Here is a 16973-nt window from a genome sequence, read left to right as displayed (position 1 = left end):
CATATCTCGATATGGATACTGGCACTTATGTTTCTCCTGCCCCCCCAAAGGCCGAGCAAAAGGGTACAGATAGACGCTGATTAAGCGGCTCAGGTCTTAGGGTTGTTGGTCGCCCGTCGCTGGCGTACCATTCGCCCTTCTTTCTCATCTGTATTAGAACATGATGCTTGAGCGCATAACGCAGCATGAGGTTCTGTAAGCGGTCATGCACTTGCGTGTATGTCCTCCATGGGAGCTGTTGCAAATCTTGGCTAGACCTAAACGTAAGAATGAGTGTCCCTATCGCTTCAGGATCTCTTGGCTTGAAGCAAGATCAGATCTCTCCAAAGGCCTGTCGAGCTTACGATTCCAGGGGCCACCGCGAACCGCTGCGATACGTAGTTAGCATGGGCGAAGGAGGGATAGGTTTCCGCTAACTAAAGTCGTAAGATTGGATATGATATTTCTAAAAGGAAGGAAATCAAACAATGAATTCATGGGTTGTAAGTGGAGGAAGAACTGAAAGGGCTCGAAACCGCTGCCAATAGCAAAGCTGGGCCTGCCACCAGTATGACCACTGAGGCCTGGGAAGAAGAATGAGGGGGAGAAGGGCAATAAGGCTGTAAAGGGACACGAAAGGGTGACTGAAAAGATCACAAGATGCTTCCCACTGCTCCTGAGGCGAGAGCCAAGGAGCGGCGCAATGGCAAGGCCGTTGCCGTTTTCAGATGAAGTATTCTCCACTACCCATCATAAGACCTAAGCGAACTTGGGATCCCTTGCTCGCGACGTACACCAGAGAAGATACGAGACACATTGTCTAGCTAGTTGCTGGAAGGTCTTGGTAAACACGGCCACTCACCGAAAGGGCTGATGATCTCGACCCCTTCTTGCTCGGCGAAGCCTAGATTTATTACACGGGACCCTTTTGTGACATGCTAAAGAGTGGAATTCATGGCCATAATAATTCCGGCGATTATGTGGCGTAGGATTGGCTGTCCACATCGTGGCCAGGTCGATTTGTTGATAAACTATATTCTCGGTGTCTCGCTGAGTATGTATGCAGATGAACTACAACGCATCATTTCCGTGCAGAGCAAGATCGTGGGGCGATGGATCGGTTTGCCAGTATCGCGCAGCGACGCGCACAATGGGAAGAGGTAGAACGACCAAAAAGGATGGCAGTCCTGGCGACGAGGAAAAAAAGAGATGCCCGCAGAGGGAGTCGAACCCTCTTGCCTTTAAGTATAGTCTAGTAATGCTGTAATGATATAACCGCTAGGCTACACCGGTCCGGGCAAGGGAACTACGTATCAAAAGGGTATTTGAATCCTGGGACGGGCCTCTCTTGAGTTGGTGATTCTCATTGAGTCCTTGGGTGTGGGTGAACTCTATTGCCCCTTTCACCCAAGCTTGTCGGGAAGCATATACTATGGCACTGAAAAATAAGCTGTAAACGGAGTTTGCAGAACAGCTCTGAACAGGAAGTCGGCGAACGAATGGGTCAAGTTCTGGACAGATAGAGACATTGAAGGATACCCGGAATTGCAAGACTGCCTACAGGGATATGCGAATCCAACAAAGTCCCGGGGCATGGGAAGTTATAGCCAAGCCTTACATCAGCTCATCGTGAGCCCGCAAGAAGTCATAGGCCCAAATGGGTTTTTGGGATGCTTAGAAGACTTGGAGGAGACGGCCTTAGCCTGTCAGGGTAACTTGCTATGGATGCCAACGAATAGGGAGGAATGATGAACTCCGGCAGGTAAAAGCGCCGAGTACTTCCGTCATACAATGGGTAAATAGCATCAAAGGTCATATGAACGATGCCTCGGAAGCTTTGGAAGAATCTCTACTTTGAACAAGTTTCTCATTTTACGGATTATGTGTCATGGCTTGAGTGGGTGGTAGTTTTGCACACCCATACAGTTACAAGATTTGTACAACAACCGACATCTAGATATGATACAGCATCCTTCCGTCTATTGACGGATCTACAACCTCGCTCCCGGTTTCTATCGGGGCGGGCCCGTCCAGGCAAGATATTTTCCTTCTAACCACCAACCGTCGTCATCCCCAGATCATGCCTGCCCCTTTCCAGGGTTCTTAGCCATCCACTCCTCGACCTCCTTGGACTCGAGGTAGCTCTCGAGCGTCGACTCCTGCAGCGTGCCCCAGACCTTCCAGGGGGTCTGCGAGTAGGTGTTGGTGTGGTCGACCTGGGAGGAGAGGACGAGGTGCTCGAGCATGGGCTTCTCGGTGACGACGGGCTCGGCCTGGCCGGGCACGTGGCGGACCATGCGCTGGACGCTGGCAATGGAGACGATGGCCTGGCGGTACGCCTTCTGGACGCCGCTGGGCGTGGGCATGAGGCCGATCTTGTCCTCGGCGATGCACGGGTACGTCAGGGCGTTGCGGTACTGGACCAGCTCCCACTCGAGGCGCTGGCCGCGGGGCCGCGCGTCGATGATGCCGGCCAGCTTCTGGTAGAACTCGGCGGTGCAGATGCGGCGGAGCGCCTCCTTGTCGCCGGCGGCCAGGGCCTCGTTCATCTCGAGGTGCAGGGCCTTGGCCGCGGGCAGGATGGCGCCGCGGTGGACCTTGAACCGGGGCCGCGTCTTCCAGTCGGGCTTGGAGGCGATCTTGAAGAGCAGCAGCGACGCATAGTTCCAGATGCGCGAGAAGTTGGCGATCCAGGCCATCTGCAGGAACTTGGCGGGCGACTTCGGATACCGCGAGATGGGCGGCGCCACCAGGGTCTGGGGCAGCAGGAAGACGACGTTCTCCAGGCCAAGCTCCAGCGACCTCGACGAAGAATCCTCGCTCTTCTTGTGGCGGTTATATCTCGGGGCAGCCTTGGCTTGGAGGGGCGAGGACATGGTCCTGAAGCCGCGGGTTGGCGAACATGTCGTCGTGGCTGCTGCGCATATCCTACTCGTGCTGCTGATGCTGCTGCTATATCTGAGGCACAAACTGGGCGTGGTGGTTCGGTAAGTCGGTATGGAGGCGCGGAGCGACGGCTGCAGCAGCCGAGTAAACTGCTTGGTAGCCATGGTGGTCGTTGGCGTCGAAGGTTCGTATAAACCGTGGTAAGGGTCGGGTCGAGCGCAGATCGAAGCTCCGAGCACGCAAGAGAGCTTAGCTGGCTGAGCGCATGGAATGCCTCGAGGGTATCAGGCGTCTAGCCACTCAGGAGCTCCAGCAGGATTGCGAATTGCTATCAATCAAGCAGCAGCCGCAGGCAAGTGGTGTGTCAATCTACTCATCTAGACGTCGTCCTCGGTTCAGTCCGAAGCGGAAAAAATTAAGATGGAGACGGGCAGAGACGGTGGAAGGCGGCCAATAAAACGCCGACCAATGAAGAGACCCCTCAGCAACCCCCCCGGGGGCCTCTGAACTACGAGACTACTAAACCCCCCTGCATGTTTCTTTCTTAAGGTTCAATTGAATTCCCAGCCGGGCCTCTGTCAAGTCTGTGCCCAATCCATTCCCTAATCAATAAGTCCCAAAAAGCCCGGGTCCCAGGGTTGGTGGATTTGGGAGCCAAACGGAATGACCTCACAGCTTATTAGCGCTGCCCAATTGCAATGTCAATTTGATTCAGTCTGGGGGACCTTGCATTTGCATGCTTCCTGCGTAGTATTGTCATTGTCTGGGTATATGTATATATATACGCCTATGTGAGTAGCCGGTATACTCGCACGCAATACCCCTTTGCTCCTGTTGTATATTTTGACTTTTTGGTTTTTTATTGACTCTTTTCGGAACCTGGATTCCATACCCTTCTTGGCGGTCGTGTGCCCAGATCAGATACCTCTCTCCAACCGTGCTCACACCCCTCTTGTGTGTCGTCGTCTGACAACACTTTCCTGTAAATATATTTTTCAGGGACCATCTGGCCAGTGAAACGTCATCATTGGGTTGCATCTGGAACTTTTTTGCTGCTGCTGCTGCTGCTCTTATACCGCCAGGAACAGACTTCCCGACGACATAGAATCCTCCTCCCCCCAGGGTTCGGCAGTCCCCTACTTGCCCGGGCGGCCAATTGATGGCCACCCTGTTCTCGAGGTCCTGGACATCGCAGTCGAACGGCAGTAGCACCGGTGCCCATGCCTCCTCTCACACCACCACCACCACCACCACCACCAAGAATCACATCAACAACCACCGCCCGCCGTCTTCGTCCCGATACGAACAGCTGCAACAAGATGGCTTCGCCGCGATAGTACGCACCTCGTCCCACGAGGAGAACCCCAACGGCCACCACCTGCGCCACACGCCCGTCGTCCGCGCCGGCTTCATGCAGCCCCGTATCGCCGTCGTCCTCGATGTGCCCCGAGTCTGGCACCCCTTCCTCTTCATCTGCCGACTCCAGTCCATCGCGCCCGCCCTCTGGTGGGGTCTGCGATGCGCCCTTCGATTCCTCATATCCGACTTCCTCCAGAGCCGAGACATCGCCCAGTTCCTGGGGCTGGACTACGGCAGTAGCGGTGGCGGTGGTAGTGGCATACTGGACTCCGCGTCCGATTCGGCGCGCAGGCAGGTCAGGACCGAGCAGAGGCTGAGGCTGACCGAGACGGCGCTCTCCATGATATGGGTACGTACGCGCAACAGCTACAGATCCCCAAGTCCTCAAGTTCACATGCTGACGTGTATCTCTTTTCGAAAAATTTACAGTGCGGCGCCGGAGCCTACCTAGCCTTCATCTTCACCGACTCCCTCATGTCCCGCTGGCTGCTCAACTACACCCCGCAGGCGACCATCGTGCGCCTCTTCGCGCTCACGGGCATCTACTTCTACGTCTCGAGCTGGACCGTCTACCTGCTGGGCGGCAGCGACGACCCCTCGATGCTGCTGCCCGCCTGGATCGGCATCGCCACGACCCTGACGGCCTGCTACCACGTCTCGCAGCGCAAAATCAACATCCGCAAGGAGACCTCGGCCTCCATCAGCATCTTCTCCATCGCCTCCTTCATCAGCATGGCCGCCCTGCTCATCCACCACCACGTCAACCGCCTCGAGTACCCCGATGTGCCCCTCTTCGGCGTTCTGCAAAAGGCCGCCGAGCTGGGCGGCTGGATCGTCGTCAAAGTGTTGGACTTGCGTGATCGGGACGGGCTGTAGCGGTTGCCTTTCCCGCGTACGTCTACCTACTATCGTCTACGATTTGCTTTGCTGGGCCTCAAGGCGTTGTTGGTTGGTGCCGGGTAACATTCAGGAGCTTTCATGGACCGGACAGGGCATGGCGTTTGTAGCATTTGGTGATTCTCTTGCACATTTTACATATATACCCCGGCATTTTAGGCAGTCTGTGTCGCAGATTACGCACTTCACATTAGGATGCAAGGGCAGCATCCCCTGGCTTCAATAGAGAATGGGGATACCCATGATTCAGAGATGCAATTCTGTATTTTCTTTCGTATCTTAATAATGTGCTTGCAGGATCAAGAAAAGAGAGGCATGCAAGTCACTTGCCAATCAACTCCCGGTGTGTACCTGCAGAGCGCCAAGCGTATCGCTGAGGCGGAGCGAGATAGATACGCTGAGCACGAAATACCAAGAACTCCCGATGCCATTCCGTAAAAGTCCTGTCGTATCAACAGGGGGTATCATGCCGGATCCGTGCATCCCATGTCCGTGAAAGAAACGCCTCTCGCCAGTGATCATGACCGTGCCTGTTGGCAGTATGATGGCCAGCCAGCGGCGCTTGCCGCCTAGCCTAGGCTAGCGAGACAACATTGCCCAGCCATCAAGTAGCAGTACACAATAAGATCGCGACGAAACATGACGATTCCAGACCGAGACGCGACGGAGGCACTGGCAGAGGCTTAGAAACCGTGGACCTTGATGGTCTTGGGATCGAGCTCTAGACCCTCCTTCTTGTCGATGAGGAACTCCTGAACATCCTTGCGCTGATCACCCTGAAGCTGAATTACTTCACCCATCTCAGTGTCATTGACGATGGTGCCATTGCAAGCTGCACGGAAGAGCCACGTTAGAAGATAGAACCAGCTGATTGAACAAGAGAAGGTCGACTTACCAAACTTCTTCTTGATGACCTTGAGAATCTTCTTGCGGTCGAACTTGTTGGGCAAGCCCTGAACCGTGGTCAGGGTCTTACGTCCATTGCGCTCTGTATTGAACGATGTCATTAGCTACCGGGGTCGTTCGAGGGTAAGGCTGAGGATGCTGGATGATGCAAGTCGTAGTGGGGTATGTGGTCAATGAGGGGCTTGTCAGATTGACGGCCTCGTCCCATTGCTGCACGTGAGACGTGTAAATGAAGGGGTGTTGCGTTGATTGGATGTACGTACGTTGGATACGAATATGGATGTAATTTTGTGCCTGTTTGGATTCTCCTGTATCCTCGTCGGCTTCGGCGAAGGGGTCTGTACGAAAGAGTTTTGTCAGTCAAATCCCTCCCAATCAAGACAATCGTTCGAGGGCCCGGGAAGGCGCAGGGACGCGGGTTGGTCGGCAAGGGGAGCAAGCGTTTTGTTTTTGTCGGACACGGGCTGGTATCGCAGGGTCGTACAGAAAGAAGCGGGAAGGCCATCGAAAGTGGCACCGGATGATGGTGGTGATGATTTGCTCGCGACTTACCGTAGGTCTTGAGGTTTTCGATGGACATATAAAGCGAGTTTTCCGGGGTAAACTGGGGAAAGGGTTTTGTATTGAGGGGTTGTCGAGGTGGTGCGACCGACGGATGAGGTCTCGCAGAAGGCTTGCTTGTCTTTCGGTAATGTGGTGATGTAGTAGTTGCTGTTGGGTAGTGAAGTGTGGGAGTGGGAAGAAAAGTGGAAGAAATAGTTGATGTCGCGAAAAGTGGACAAGAAGAATGCTGATGCTGGAATGGTTCCTTATTCAGAACAGCTTCGTTGTAGTTGGTGGGCGAGTGGGTTGAGTGAATGAAATAAACTGGGGATATGGCAGTTGGCAGACAAGGCTTTTAGGGGGAGGGGGAAGCAGGAGCAACCAAAGCAGCAGGGCAAATGGCGGGGGACAAGCCAGTAGGCAAGCGAGGCAAGTGACCACCCTCAATCCAGAAGCTCAGTCCAGTTAGCAGCAAAGACGGGAGTGACCTCTCCTGAATTCTGATTGGCAGATCGAGCAGCGGTCGGCGGGTCCACACGAGTTGAGGCCCAAAGACCAAGGTTGAGGTCTGTTTGGTGGTCTAGTTCTTCGGATCAGCACTGAACACCTGCACCTGAATTGAATGTACATAATCTGTCAAATCTATTGATGCTTTTTTCAAAGACAAGTGCCAGCCCATCTGATACCTAACAGCGAAATTGCCTGATTGATGGCCTGACTCACATTACTTGAGAGAAAGGATCGAGTTATGCTTTTGGGTGTAAGTTATGTAGCCTCAGTGAGGTCATCTCATGATGCGTGGCAGGTACACTCCGAATGCTAGCCAAAGGTCAAGCCTCTACGAGAATAAACCGGTCAGGTCTATTATATATCGACGAGCTACAATTCCAGTTCAACGACCAAGTAAATATGTTACCGTTGAAACATTAAACGACTGCATTGCATATCGGCAAATCTAATGTAATATTAATATGCTTATATACTTATTTCCTGTTGTAATCTGGCGTAGGAGGTACTTTCATCAGGATAGGTGCTGTTGATAGACCAGATACGGCCGCTTAAGGTATGGCGAATCTTGTGGTGTGACCAGTCTCGACCAGGGTGGGGTCTAGTCAACTCGATTTTTGCAAAAAGCCGCATCTAGAAGGGATGGCAAAGTCAAAAAGCACACACGCATAGCATGGCTATGACTAGACTGTTCTGTGGTATCTTACATCCCGGGTTACGACGAGTTGAAGCTGAGCTTACCCAACTAAGCGCTTCAGAAGTGTGTCCTCTTAACCAAGCACACAAGGTCAACTGTAAGAATCCGTAATGGGGTTTGAACCAACACAGTTTGGGAGTGACGCCTCGCCACTCATCCTGGACGCCTCAGGGGCGCCATGGACACCCCTTTTCTGGCACGCCTGCACCTTCAACCCTGCCGCGTTTACGAAGGTGATGATGAACCTCATTCGCAACCCAAACATCAACTCCTCTTGGCTTTTCCGGGCAGACTTGCTGTACGAGAACGGAAGCGTTCTGAATGAGGCCCTGGAAGGGGCGTCAGTGCTGCCACGACCTGCCAGTTTCACAGGTTTCGACCTGGAACAGAGCTTGGTCCGAAGGCTAATTCCGCGAAATACTCTGCGAGACCAGCCTCTTGACCAGACGTGTCTCTTCTATCACAGCTCCAAACCAGAGGCGCAGGCAGGTGACCACGAGCAGTCTATGGTCATCTACATTCCGCATGTCTCCTCGCCGTCTGAAATGCCCTTTTACCACCCGGCCGTCCGGGGTGTCGCGTTCTTGCATGAATGGAACCGCAACGAAAACATAGGTCGAGTCTCTACTCACTATTGCTTCTTCGACGACGTGGAACGCCCGCCAAAGTTGGTGAGGACCGCTTACCACCTTTTGTCCACCCTCCACAAGCACGGTCAAGGTACGACGACAGGCTACGTCAAGCGCGTTCACCATGATGTCGTCGTGCCCCAGGTTCCCATGCAAACCACATACGCAAGATTAAAGAAGACGTACGCACGCAACTTGATCAACACCTGGGCAGAGGTAACCGACCCCACCAAGCATGTATTTGAGGATCTCAGCATTGCCGCCTTCCTGATTGAGCTCTGGAAACAGATGTACCAGGGCGAGACTTTCCCGGGCTTCGTTGACATTGGATGCGGCAACGGACTTCTCGTTTACTTGTTGAGGCAAGAGGGCTACGAGGGATGGGGATTTGATGCGCGGAAACGGAAATCCTGGACAAACTACAATGCCACGGATGAAGCAACTTCGGACCCTGAAGCCCTGCCGTGTCTGCGGGAACATGTTCTCTTACCATCCATCATAATGGCGAAAGAGGAGGCGACTAAATCCCTTGACCATGACACATCCGACCTCGACGTCGATAACATATTGCATGACGGGCTCTTCCCCAAGGGCACATTCATAATTTCCAACCATGCGGACGAGCTGACGCCGTGGACCCCTATTCTTGCAGCGATCTCCGAGTGCCCCTTCATGATGATTCCTTGCTGTAGCCACAACCTTACCGGCGCAAAGTATAGGGCTCCGGTACCAAAGGGGGTCGACAAGTCGAACTCAGCATACGCTTCGCTTGTGGCTTGGGTCTCTGGCATTGCAGACGACTGTGGGTGGGAGGTTGAGACGGAGATGCTCCGCATTCCTAGTACCAGAAATACAGCTATGATTGGAAGAAGGAGAGCAGCCAATGTCTCCGATGTGGATCTTGATGAGATCGTGCGGAAATATGGAGGCACAGCAGGTTATCTCGACAATGTCATGAAGCTTGTTAAAGTAGAGCCGAGGTCTCATTGATATCGGTATCTAGAAGGCCCAATGGCTGGTTGAATACGGAACCCACATTCAGATCTAAATAGATGCAATGTGTGTCCTGCAACTAAATCTAGCAGTCTGAATTGGTGACTCGATCTAGCTTCTGGGTTGCAGCTGGATACGCGAATCTGCGATTGGTGTATTGAAGATCTGACATCGCTGGTGGCATGTTGAAGCTGAACATGGACCTGACCTACAAACGCATGGAGTATTAAGGTCAGGTCATTAAAGTGCCTGCCCATTTTGAGTACGTACAAGAACAGGGGGCGTGGAAGCTAATTGTGGATTGAATTCACGGCTGGTGATTGGATGCAAGGGGATGGAGTAGTGGGGCTACGTACCCGAATGGACAACTGTCGCGGCTGTCTTCAACTCCAAGGAGTCCTAATTCACCAGATAATCCTATCCAAAGCCACCGCTTCTTCAACCTTCGTCGCTACCATTGTCCGCCGTACCCTCGCCCAACATGAGCTACGGCAAGAAAGACGAAGATGCAGACCTCGGTCTGGTCAAGGTTGACCGGACCCAGGTATTCCAAGAAGGTGCGTACCCAATTGACTCGGGGTCGCTTTGCTGCTTGAATCTCGACATGTCATCACCCATTACCCATTCTCTCCCCCGCTGCATACCATGGCCAAGCACGCGTGGCTAAAGTGTTCTTCCAGCTCGATTGTTCAACAGCTCGCCCATCCAACCCCGGAGATGCCGTATCCTCCTAACCAAGATCGCTCTCCTCCTCTACACCGGCGAGAAGTTCCCGACCAACGAAGCCACCACGCTCTTCTTCGGCATCTCGAAGCTCTTCCAGAACAAAGATGCCGCCTTGCGCCAAATGGTTCACCTTGTCATCAAGGAGCTCGCCTCCTCGGCAGAAGACATCATCATGGTTACCAGTACCATCATGAAGGATACCGGAGGAAGTACCGACGCAATCTACAGGCCGAACGCCATCCGAGCCTTGTGTCGCATTATTGATGTAGGTCGGGCTCGTCGAGACATTGCGGACTGGGTTTGTCCTCTTGCTAACGTGGATAAACCTATCAGTCTACTACAGTACAATCCATTGAACGTGTTATGAAGACGGCGATCGTCGACAAGAACCCGTCCGTTTCCTCGGCCGCCCTCGTTTCCTCCTACCACCTTCTGCCCATCGCCAAGGATGTTGTCCGGCGGTGGCAGTCCGAGACGCAAGAGGCCGCTGCCTCTACCAAGTCGTCCAGCGGCTTTTCTCTGGGATTCTCGTCGTCTTCCAGCTCTATGCCGGTTAACAACTCTACCATGACCCAGTACCACGCCATTGGTCTCTTATACCAAATGCGATCGCACGACAAGATGGCCTTGGTCAAGATGGTACAGCAGTTCGGCACCCCAGGTGCTGTCAAGAGTCCCGCCGCCACTGTGATGCTTGTGCGATTGGCCGCCCAACTTGCCGAGGACGACCCCCAGCTCCGGAAGCCTATGATGTCGCTGTTGGACGGTTGGCTGCGCCACAAGAGCGAGATGGTGAACTTCGAGGCTGCCAAGGCTATTTGCGACATGAGAGATGTGACGGACGCTGAGGTGACTCAGGCTGTACATGTCCTGCAGCTGTTCCTCTCCTCTCCTCGCGCTGTTACCAAGTTCGCCGCTCTCCGCATCCTCCACAACTTCGCTTCGTTCAAGCCTCAAGCTGTCCACGTTTGTAACCCCGATATTGAGCTTTTGATCTCGAACAGCAACCGATCCATTGCTACATTTGCCATTACGACACTCTTGAAGACGGGCAACGAAGCTAGCGTAGACCGCCTCATGAAGCAGATTACTGGGTTCATGTCCGAGATTACCGACGAGTTCAAGATTACCATCGTGGAGGCTATCCGGACCCTCTGCCTGAAGTTCCCCAGCAAGCAGGCTGGCATGCTGGCCTTCCTCAGTGGTATTCTGCGGGATGAGGGCGGTTATGAGTTCAAGAGGGCCGTTGTTGAAAGCATGTTTGACCTGATCAAGTTCGTCCCCGAGTCCAAGGAGGACGCGCTGGCTCATCTCTGCGAGTTCATTGAGGATTGCGAGTTCACCAAGCTGGCTGTGCGTATCTTGCACCTCCTGGGCTTGGAGGGTCCCAAGACGTCGCAACCTACCAAGTACATCCGCTATATCTACAACCGCGTGGTGCTGGAGAACGCCATAGTACGAGCTGCGGCTGTCACTGCCCTGGCCAAGTTTGGCGTCGGACAGAAGGATCCGGAGGTGAAGAGCAGTGTTGATGTGTTATTGACGAGATGCTTGGACGATGTCGACGACGAGGTCCGAGACCGTGCCGCTCTTAACCTGAGACTGATGCACGAGGAAGATGAACTCGCTGAGCGCTTCATCAAGAACGGTAAGTGAAGAGACCCGGCCCCTGACCGAGACCAGTTTGCTAACAATAGCGCAGAAAACATGTTCTCACTGCCATACTTCGAGCACCAGCTCGTGATGTATGTGACATCCGATGATAAGTCTACCTTTGACTCGGCCTTCGACATCAGCAAGATTCCCGTTGTTACTCGGGAAGAGGCAGATGCTGAGGACCGCACTAAGAAGCTCACCGCTACTACGCCATCACTCAAGCCACCGAAGACGGGTCCTTCGAAGGCTGCACCTAGCGGTGCGGAGGCACAAGCCTCGGCTGTTGCTGCCGCTCAAAAGTATGCTCAGGAGCTTATGGCCATCCCTGAGATGAAGGAGTTCGGCAGCGTACTGAAGTCGTCCCTGTCGTCGAACTGACGGAGGCCGAGACTGAATATGTCGTCTCTGTCGTGAAGCACATCTTCAAGGAGCACATTGTCTTGCAATACGAGGTCAAGAACACGCTTCCCGCTACGGTTCTCGAGAACGTGTCGGTGGTCGCGATTCCCGCTGACGAGGAAGAACTTGAGGAAGTCTTCATCATCCAGGCGGAGAAGCTGCCCACGGATGAGCCGGGCAAGGTCTATGTGGCATTCAAGAAGGCCAACGGTGAAGGTTCCATGCCTACGAGCACATTCTCCAACATTCTCAAGTTCACGAGCAAGGAGATTGACCCGTCGACCAACGAGCCCGAGGACACCGGCTACGACGACGAATATGAGGTCTCGGAGTTTGACCTTGCAGGTAGCGATTACGTCGTTCCTGCTTTTGCCGGCAACTTTGCCCATATCTGGGAACAGGTGGGCGCCTCAGGGGAGGAGGCCGAGGAGACACTACAGCTTTCAAGCGTCAACAGTATTGCAGGTACGTCGCTACGAGATCGGGAGTACAAGTCCACAGGCAGGCTAACAAGCATACACAGAGGCAACGGAAGTATTGGCCAAGACACTTTCACTGCAAGCACTGGAGGGTACAGATGTGCCAATCAACCAGACAACACACCAGCTGAAGCTTCTGGGCAAGACGATTATGGGCGGACGCGTGGTGGCAACGGTCAGGATGGCCTACTCTGCCAAGTCTGGCGTGACGACGAAAATCACGGTGCGCAGCGAGGAAGAGAACGTGGCGCAGATGGTGGTGGATTCGGTTGCTTAATGAGTTGTCTTGGGGTGGCGTTTTTCATGCAGCAAAATATGATCAAGCGATGTCTAGCTGTTTTCTCATCAAAGACATGCATCTTTAGATCTAGCATTCTCGAGTCGTTGGGTGAACAAGTGCCGTCGAGCTGCGATGCAACCGCCAGCGCCAGCAGACCACGTGCAAGAACCCGGGGCTGTGAGAACAGACGAGGGCGAAGAGTAGACCAATCGAAGAATATTGATGAACACTGAAAGGTATGACTATACGTTGTTACCCCTGAGAGCACTTGTGTAAGTCTTCTGTCAGTCTACTGGAGCTCTCGCCCAATGCCGAAAGCCGTGGCCCGGCTGTTGAAAAGGCTGGGTGCTACACTTGCTCTGTGAAACGTCACTCCCCGAATTACATCCATTCGGAGACCGAGCTGCAGATGATATCGAAAGGCCTACCTACAGACGCGTCGCATTGCATGGCCTGGGCAGATGCAAATGCAGGTAATTAACATGGCAGGGCATCTAAGCCGAAGCGAGTTAGCCCCTCCCGCAAGGTCTCGGGCACGGGTTGCTTGCTGTAACGCGCGCACAGCAGACGCGCCAAGCGAAAAGCCCCCAAGCCGGTTTATGGGGCCCTCTTGGCTGGGTGGGCTAGGGCTGGCTTGGTTGGTTGATCTATCTCCAGTTCTAATGACGTGTTTGTTCAATCGAAAATGTTTCTCTGCGTCCATCACATTACGGTCCAGCAGAGGCACAAGTTGGACAGAAACACGGCACTTCCGATTTAGTCTCGTCCCGAATACATTCTTGTTGTAATAAGGACGGGTCTCCATTCTCTCAAACCTACTACCACAAATTTTTAATAGCCCCGATCGCCGGGCACCAAGGTTGAACTCAAGCGTGCATACGTGTCTCGAATCAGGACGGGAACAGATGTGGATTGAGACCACTGCAGACTATTTGATACTTCGAGTAATAAGCTAGACTTCTCTTCCACTCCTACACAACCATCCACCGGCTCCCTCCCCTCCATCTCTTGCGATTGAACAGGCGAGCCATTGTCGCCAACAACCGCCAACATGGTCTACGTCCGCCAGGAGCGTCTGCCGAACCTGAAGCAGTACAAGTACTCTGCCGTCGATCGCTCGCTCACCTCAAAGTACATTCTGAAGCCGTTCTACACAAATGTCGTCATCAAGTGCTTCCCTATGTGGATGGCCCCGAACCTGATCACCTTGCTCGGCTTCTGCTTCATCATCGTCAACTTCTTCACCCTGCTCTGGTACAACCCCTCGCTCGACCAGGACTGCCCCCCATGGGTCTATTACTCTTGGGCCCTGGGCCTCTTCCTTTACCAGACGTTTGATGCCGTCGACGGATCGCAAGCGTGAGTAGCTCTCTAATTCTTCATAACCCGCAACTGCTCGTTATCTGGAGCATGTGAACTAATGTTTATTGGACCATCCAGGCGGCGAACCCACCAGAGCGGGCCCCTTGGCGAGCTTTTCGACCACGGTGTGGATGCCCTCAACACATCGCTCGGGGCACTCCTGTTCGCCGGCAGCCAGAACATGGGCCAGACGTGGTACACGGTCGCGACCCTCTTCGCCTCGCTGCTGACCTTCTACGTGCAAACATGGGATGAGTACCACACCAAGACCCTAACTCTGGGCATTGTCAACGGACCCGTCGAGGGCGTCCTGATCTTGGTCAGCGTCCACGCTCTCACGGGCTACATGGGTGGCGCCAGCTTCTGGAAGCAGTCCATGCTGGCTACTTTCGGCGTACCTGAGACCCTGGGCATTCCCGAGCTCGTCTACAACTTCAACTTCACCCAGTGGTACATGGTTCAGGGTACCGTCATGCTGATCGTCAACACCGTCGAGAGCGCGCGCAACGTCATCAAGGCGCGACGTGCCCGGGGCGACCGCAGCCGCGGCGCCCTCAAGGGCCTGGTCCCCTTCTTCGGAACCTGGGTCCTGGTCGTGGCCTACCTGTACCTCCAGCCCGTCATCCGCACTCAGCATCTGGTCCCCTTCGTCATCTTCTGCGGTCTCGTCAACGCCTACAGTGTCGGCCAGATGATCACGGCGCACCTGGTCAAGCTCCGCTTCCCGTACTGGAACGTACTCGTGGTGCCGCTTGGACTCGGTGTGATCGACTCGATCGGTCCTATCCTTCAGCAGCACGTCGGCTGGGCTTCCGGCTGGCCCAGCGCCCTGGGTGACGGCGTGTACCAGGTCGCCTTCATGTTCAGTATGTTGGGCATGGCCATTGGTGTCTACGGCAGCTTTGTTGTCGACGTCATCGTCACCATCTGCGACTACCTGGATATCTGGTGTCTTACCATCAAGCATCCCTACGTCGAGAGTGAGGAGAAGAAGGCGAAATAGGTGGTTCCCCCAGAACTACCGAAGCTCACAAGAACGATGGGCACAATGTCACGTATGAAGGGTTCCTCATGATGAATAAAGGAGGACCTCGAATTAGGGGCAGGAAAATGGCACCGGCGCGTCAACGAAGGAGTAGACACGAGAGTTGAGCGCTGGTGCTCACGAGGAAACGACGGGAACGTACAATAAGACTTTGGGAGTGCAACGATGGAAAAGGGGCGACCGGAAGATGGGGGGAGTGGATTTGCTTCTTACTTTCCCCCCTATAATGTGTGTCGACGAGATCAAGCAATCTACTACGAAAGACATGGGTTATTCTGGTAGTGTATGGTACACCACGGAATGGTGGGGGGCTGGACATGAGGACAAATGTTTGTGATACCACTTATAGTCGGATAGATTCTGGAGTTCAAGCGAGATCACGAAGATACTTAATTATATTATATATTTACCTACTGTGTTTTACTTGGGGTGTCTACATTATCGATGATCTATCACTTTCGGCAGGTACTGGATGGATATACGTACCGTTAGAGTGAACCTTGGGCCACTTTGAGCATGTTTCTCGTGTCGACAGATGCTCAAACCAGTTCAAAGGCCTGCGTAAGTACTGCGTTATGTTTAACCTCTACTCAACACCAACCAGCCGTACTCCGCCGCGGAAGCTGCTGGCTTATATGCGTACATCCCAAAAAGCTCCCAGCCGGCTGACGAAAGCAACGCCGCCTAGATGACGTCCAACAGCAGCATGGATGTCGAAGATCGCGAAAAGCAGAATAGGCCAAGCGTCTCGAGAAATGGCCTCCAAACTTTATGCGAAGCCTTGGGCCTCGATGGACAGTTGTCGGGTTCAGCTGCTCGTTCTGACTCTGTGTTGGTCGCCATCGATTTCGAAAACACAGGCAACATTCGAGACGGGTTTCTCAGCAGCACCGATTCTCAAGTTGGCCTGGCGGTACTAGACGCCAGAGACTTGGGAAGGGATATCAAGCCTGGACGGGTCATTGCAACACGCAACTTCGTCACCGGATCCCCCTCGTACATCAAGCGAGCTTCAGCCAGATTCAGCTTCGGGAAGTCGATTGCTATCAAGACAGCTGCCATGCTGAAGAGGATCAAGTCCGTTATACCGCGAGATCGTCATGTTATTCTCGTCGGTCACTCGGTCCGAAACGAACTCGAGATGCTGCGCATTCTGGGATACGACTTTGTATCATCATCCATGACGGTGATTGATACCGTCCGCGTCGCCAACGAAGTCTTCGGCTTCTGGGGCGGCTCGCTCGGCGAACTACTAGTTCGTCTCGGCTGTCCTTTCAGCCACTTGCACTCTGGGGGGAATGACGCGAGCTTCACGCTGCGAGCCTCTTTACTCCTGGCTTGCAAGAAATGCGAGGGCATTATTGATCAGGCCACTGTAAATACTCTAGAACAGATCGCGATAGGATCCATACCCTACCGGCTAGATCCCGAAGTCAAAGCAGCCAGGAAAAAGGAGAAGAAACAAGCGAAAAGGCGAAGGAGCGTCGAAGAGCAGGATCAGATTCGTGCAGAACGGGCAGCGAGGCGAGCCGAATTAGGCCAGTCTCAGCTTTTTTGAGATAGGGCTGCCGAATCGCCGAATTGTTCCATAGGAAATGACTGGCCAGGCATACAACATACCAGACATTGC

At 53.7% G+C, this 16973-nt stretch overlaps 7 protein-coding genes across 7 annotated transcripts; 5 read left to right on the top strand and 2 right to left on the bottom strand.

Annotated features, from left to right (window-relative positions):
• Window positions 1-2057: 2057 nt before the first annotated feature.
• PG985_010640 (mitochondrial protein MBA1) lies at window positions 2058-3029 on the bottom strand (the record flags this gene model as incomplete). Its single annotated transcript, XM_066830408.1, has 1 exon — window positions 2058-3029. The coding sequence occupies one exon, from the start codon at window positions 3027-3029 to the stop codon at window positions 2058-2060; it is 972 nt and encodes a 323-aa protein (XP_066681090.1).
• A 995-nt stretch (window positions 3030-4024) lies between these two features.
• On the top strand, window positions 4025-5100 carry PG985_010639 (uncharacterized protein; the record flags this gene model as incomplete). The annotated part of the gene is made up of 2 exons (XM_066830407.1): window positions 4025-4573; window positions 4654-5100. The coding sequence occupies 2 exons, from the start codon at window positions 4025-4027 to the stop codon at window positions 5098-5100; spliced, it is 996 nt and encodes a 331-aa protein (XP_066681089.1).
• Window positions 5101-5804: 704 nt separating this feature from the next.
• PG985_010638 (putative translation initiation factor SUI1) lies at window positions 5805-6607 on the bottom strand (the record flags this gene model as incomplete). The annotated part of the gene is made up of 4 exons (XM_066830406.1): window positions 5805-5953; window positions 6017-6109; window positions 6291-6365; window positions 6580-6607. The coding sequence occupies 4 exons, from the start codon at window positions 6605-6607 to the stop codon at window positions 5805-5807; spliced, it is 345 nt and encodes a 114-aa protein (XP_066681088.1).
• A 1277-nt stretch (window positions 6608-7884) lies between these two features.
• Window positions 7885-9393, top strand: PG985_010637 (uncharacterized protein; the record flags this gene model as incomplete). The annotated part of the gene is made up of 1 exon (XM_066830405.1): window positions 7885-9393. One exon carries the CDS (start codon window positions 7885-7887, stop codon window positions 9391-9393), a length of 1509 nt encoding a protein of 502 aa, XP_066681087.1.
• Window positions 9394-9787: 394 nt separating this feature from the next.
• On the top strand, window positions 9788-12933 carry PG985_010636 (coatomer subunit gamma protein; the record flags this gene model as incomplete). The annotated part of the gene is made up of 6 exons (XM_066830404.1): window positions 9788-9953; window positions 10077-10387; window positions 10456-11770; window positions 11825-12126; window positions 12162-12642; window positions 12701-12933. Exons 1-6 carry the CDS (start codon window positions 9878-9880, stop codon window positions 12931-12933), a joined length of 2718 nt encoding a protein of 905 aa, XP_066681086.1. The 5' UTR covers window positions 9788-9877.
• A 1054-nt stretch (window positions 12934-13987) lies between these two features.
• On the top strand, window positions 13988-15301 carry PG985_010635 (uncharacterized protein; the record flags this gene model as incomplete). Its single annotated transcript, XM_066830403.1, has 2 exons — window positions 13988-14295; window positions 14377-15301. The coding sequence occupies 2 exons, from the start codon at window positions 13988-13990 to the stop codon at window positions 15299-15301; spliced, it is 1233 nt and encodes a 410-aa protein (XP_066681085.1).
• Window positions 15302-16049: 748 nt separating this feature from the next.
• PG985_010634 (uncharacterized protein) lies at window positions 16050-16901 on the top strand (the record flags this gene model as incomplete). Its single annotated transcript, XM_066830402.1, has 1 exon — window positions 16050-16901. The coding sequence occupies one exon, from the start codon at window positions 16050-16052 to the stop codon at window positions 16899-16901; it is 852 nt and encodes a 283-aa protein (XP_066681084.1).
• Between the last annotated feature and the right edge of the window lie 72 nt (window positions 16902-16973).

The sequence above is a fragment of the Apiospora marii genome, assembly GCF_038362585.1.
Source record: "Apiospora marii strain CBS 49790 chromosome Unknown utg000007l_segment0_segment0, whole genome shotgun sequence".
Taxonomy (NCBI): domain Eukaryota; kingdom Fungi; phylum Ascomycota; class Sordariomycetes; order Amphisphaeriales; family Apiosporaceae; genus Apiospora; species Apiospora marii.
This window is presented reverse-complemented; position numbering and strand designations above follow the sequence as displayed.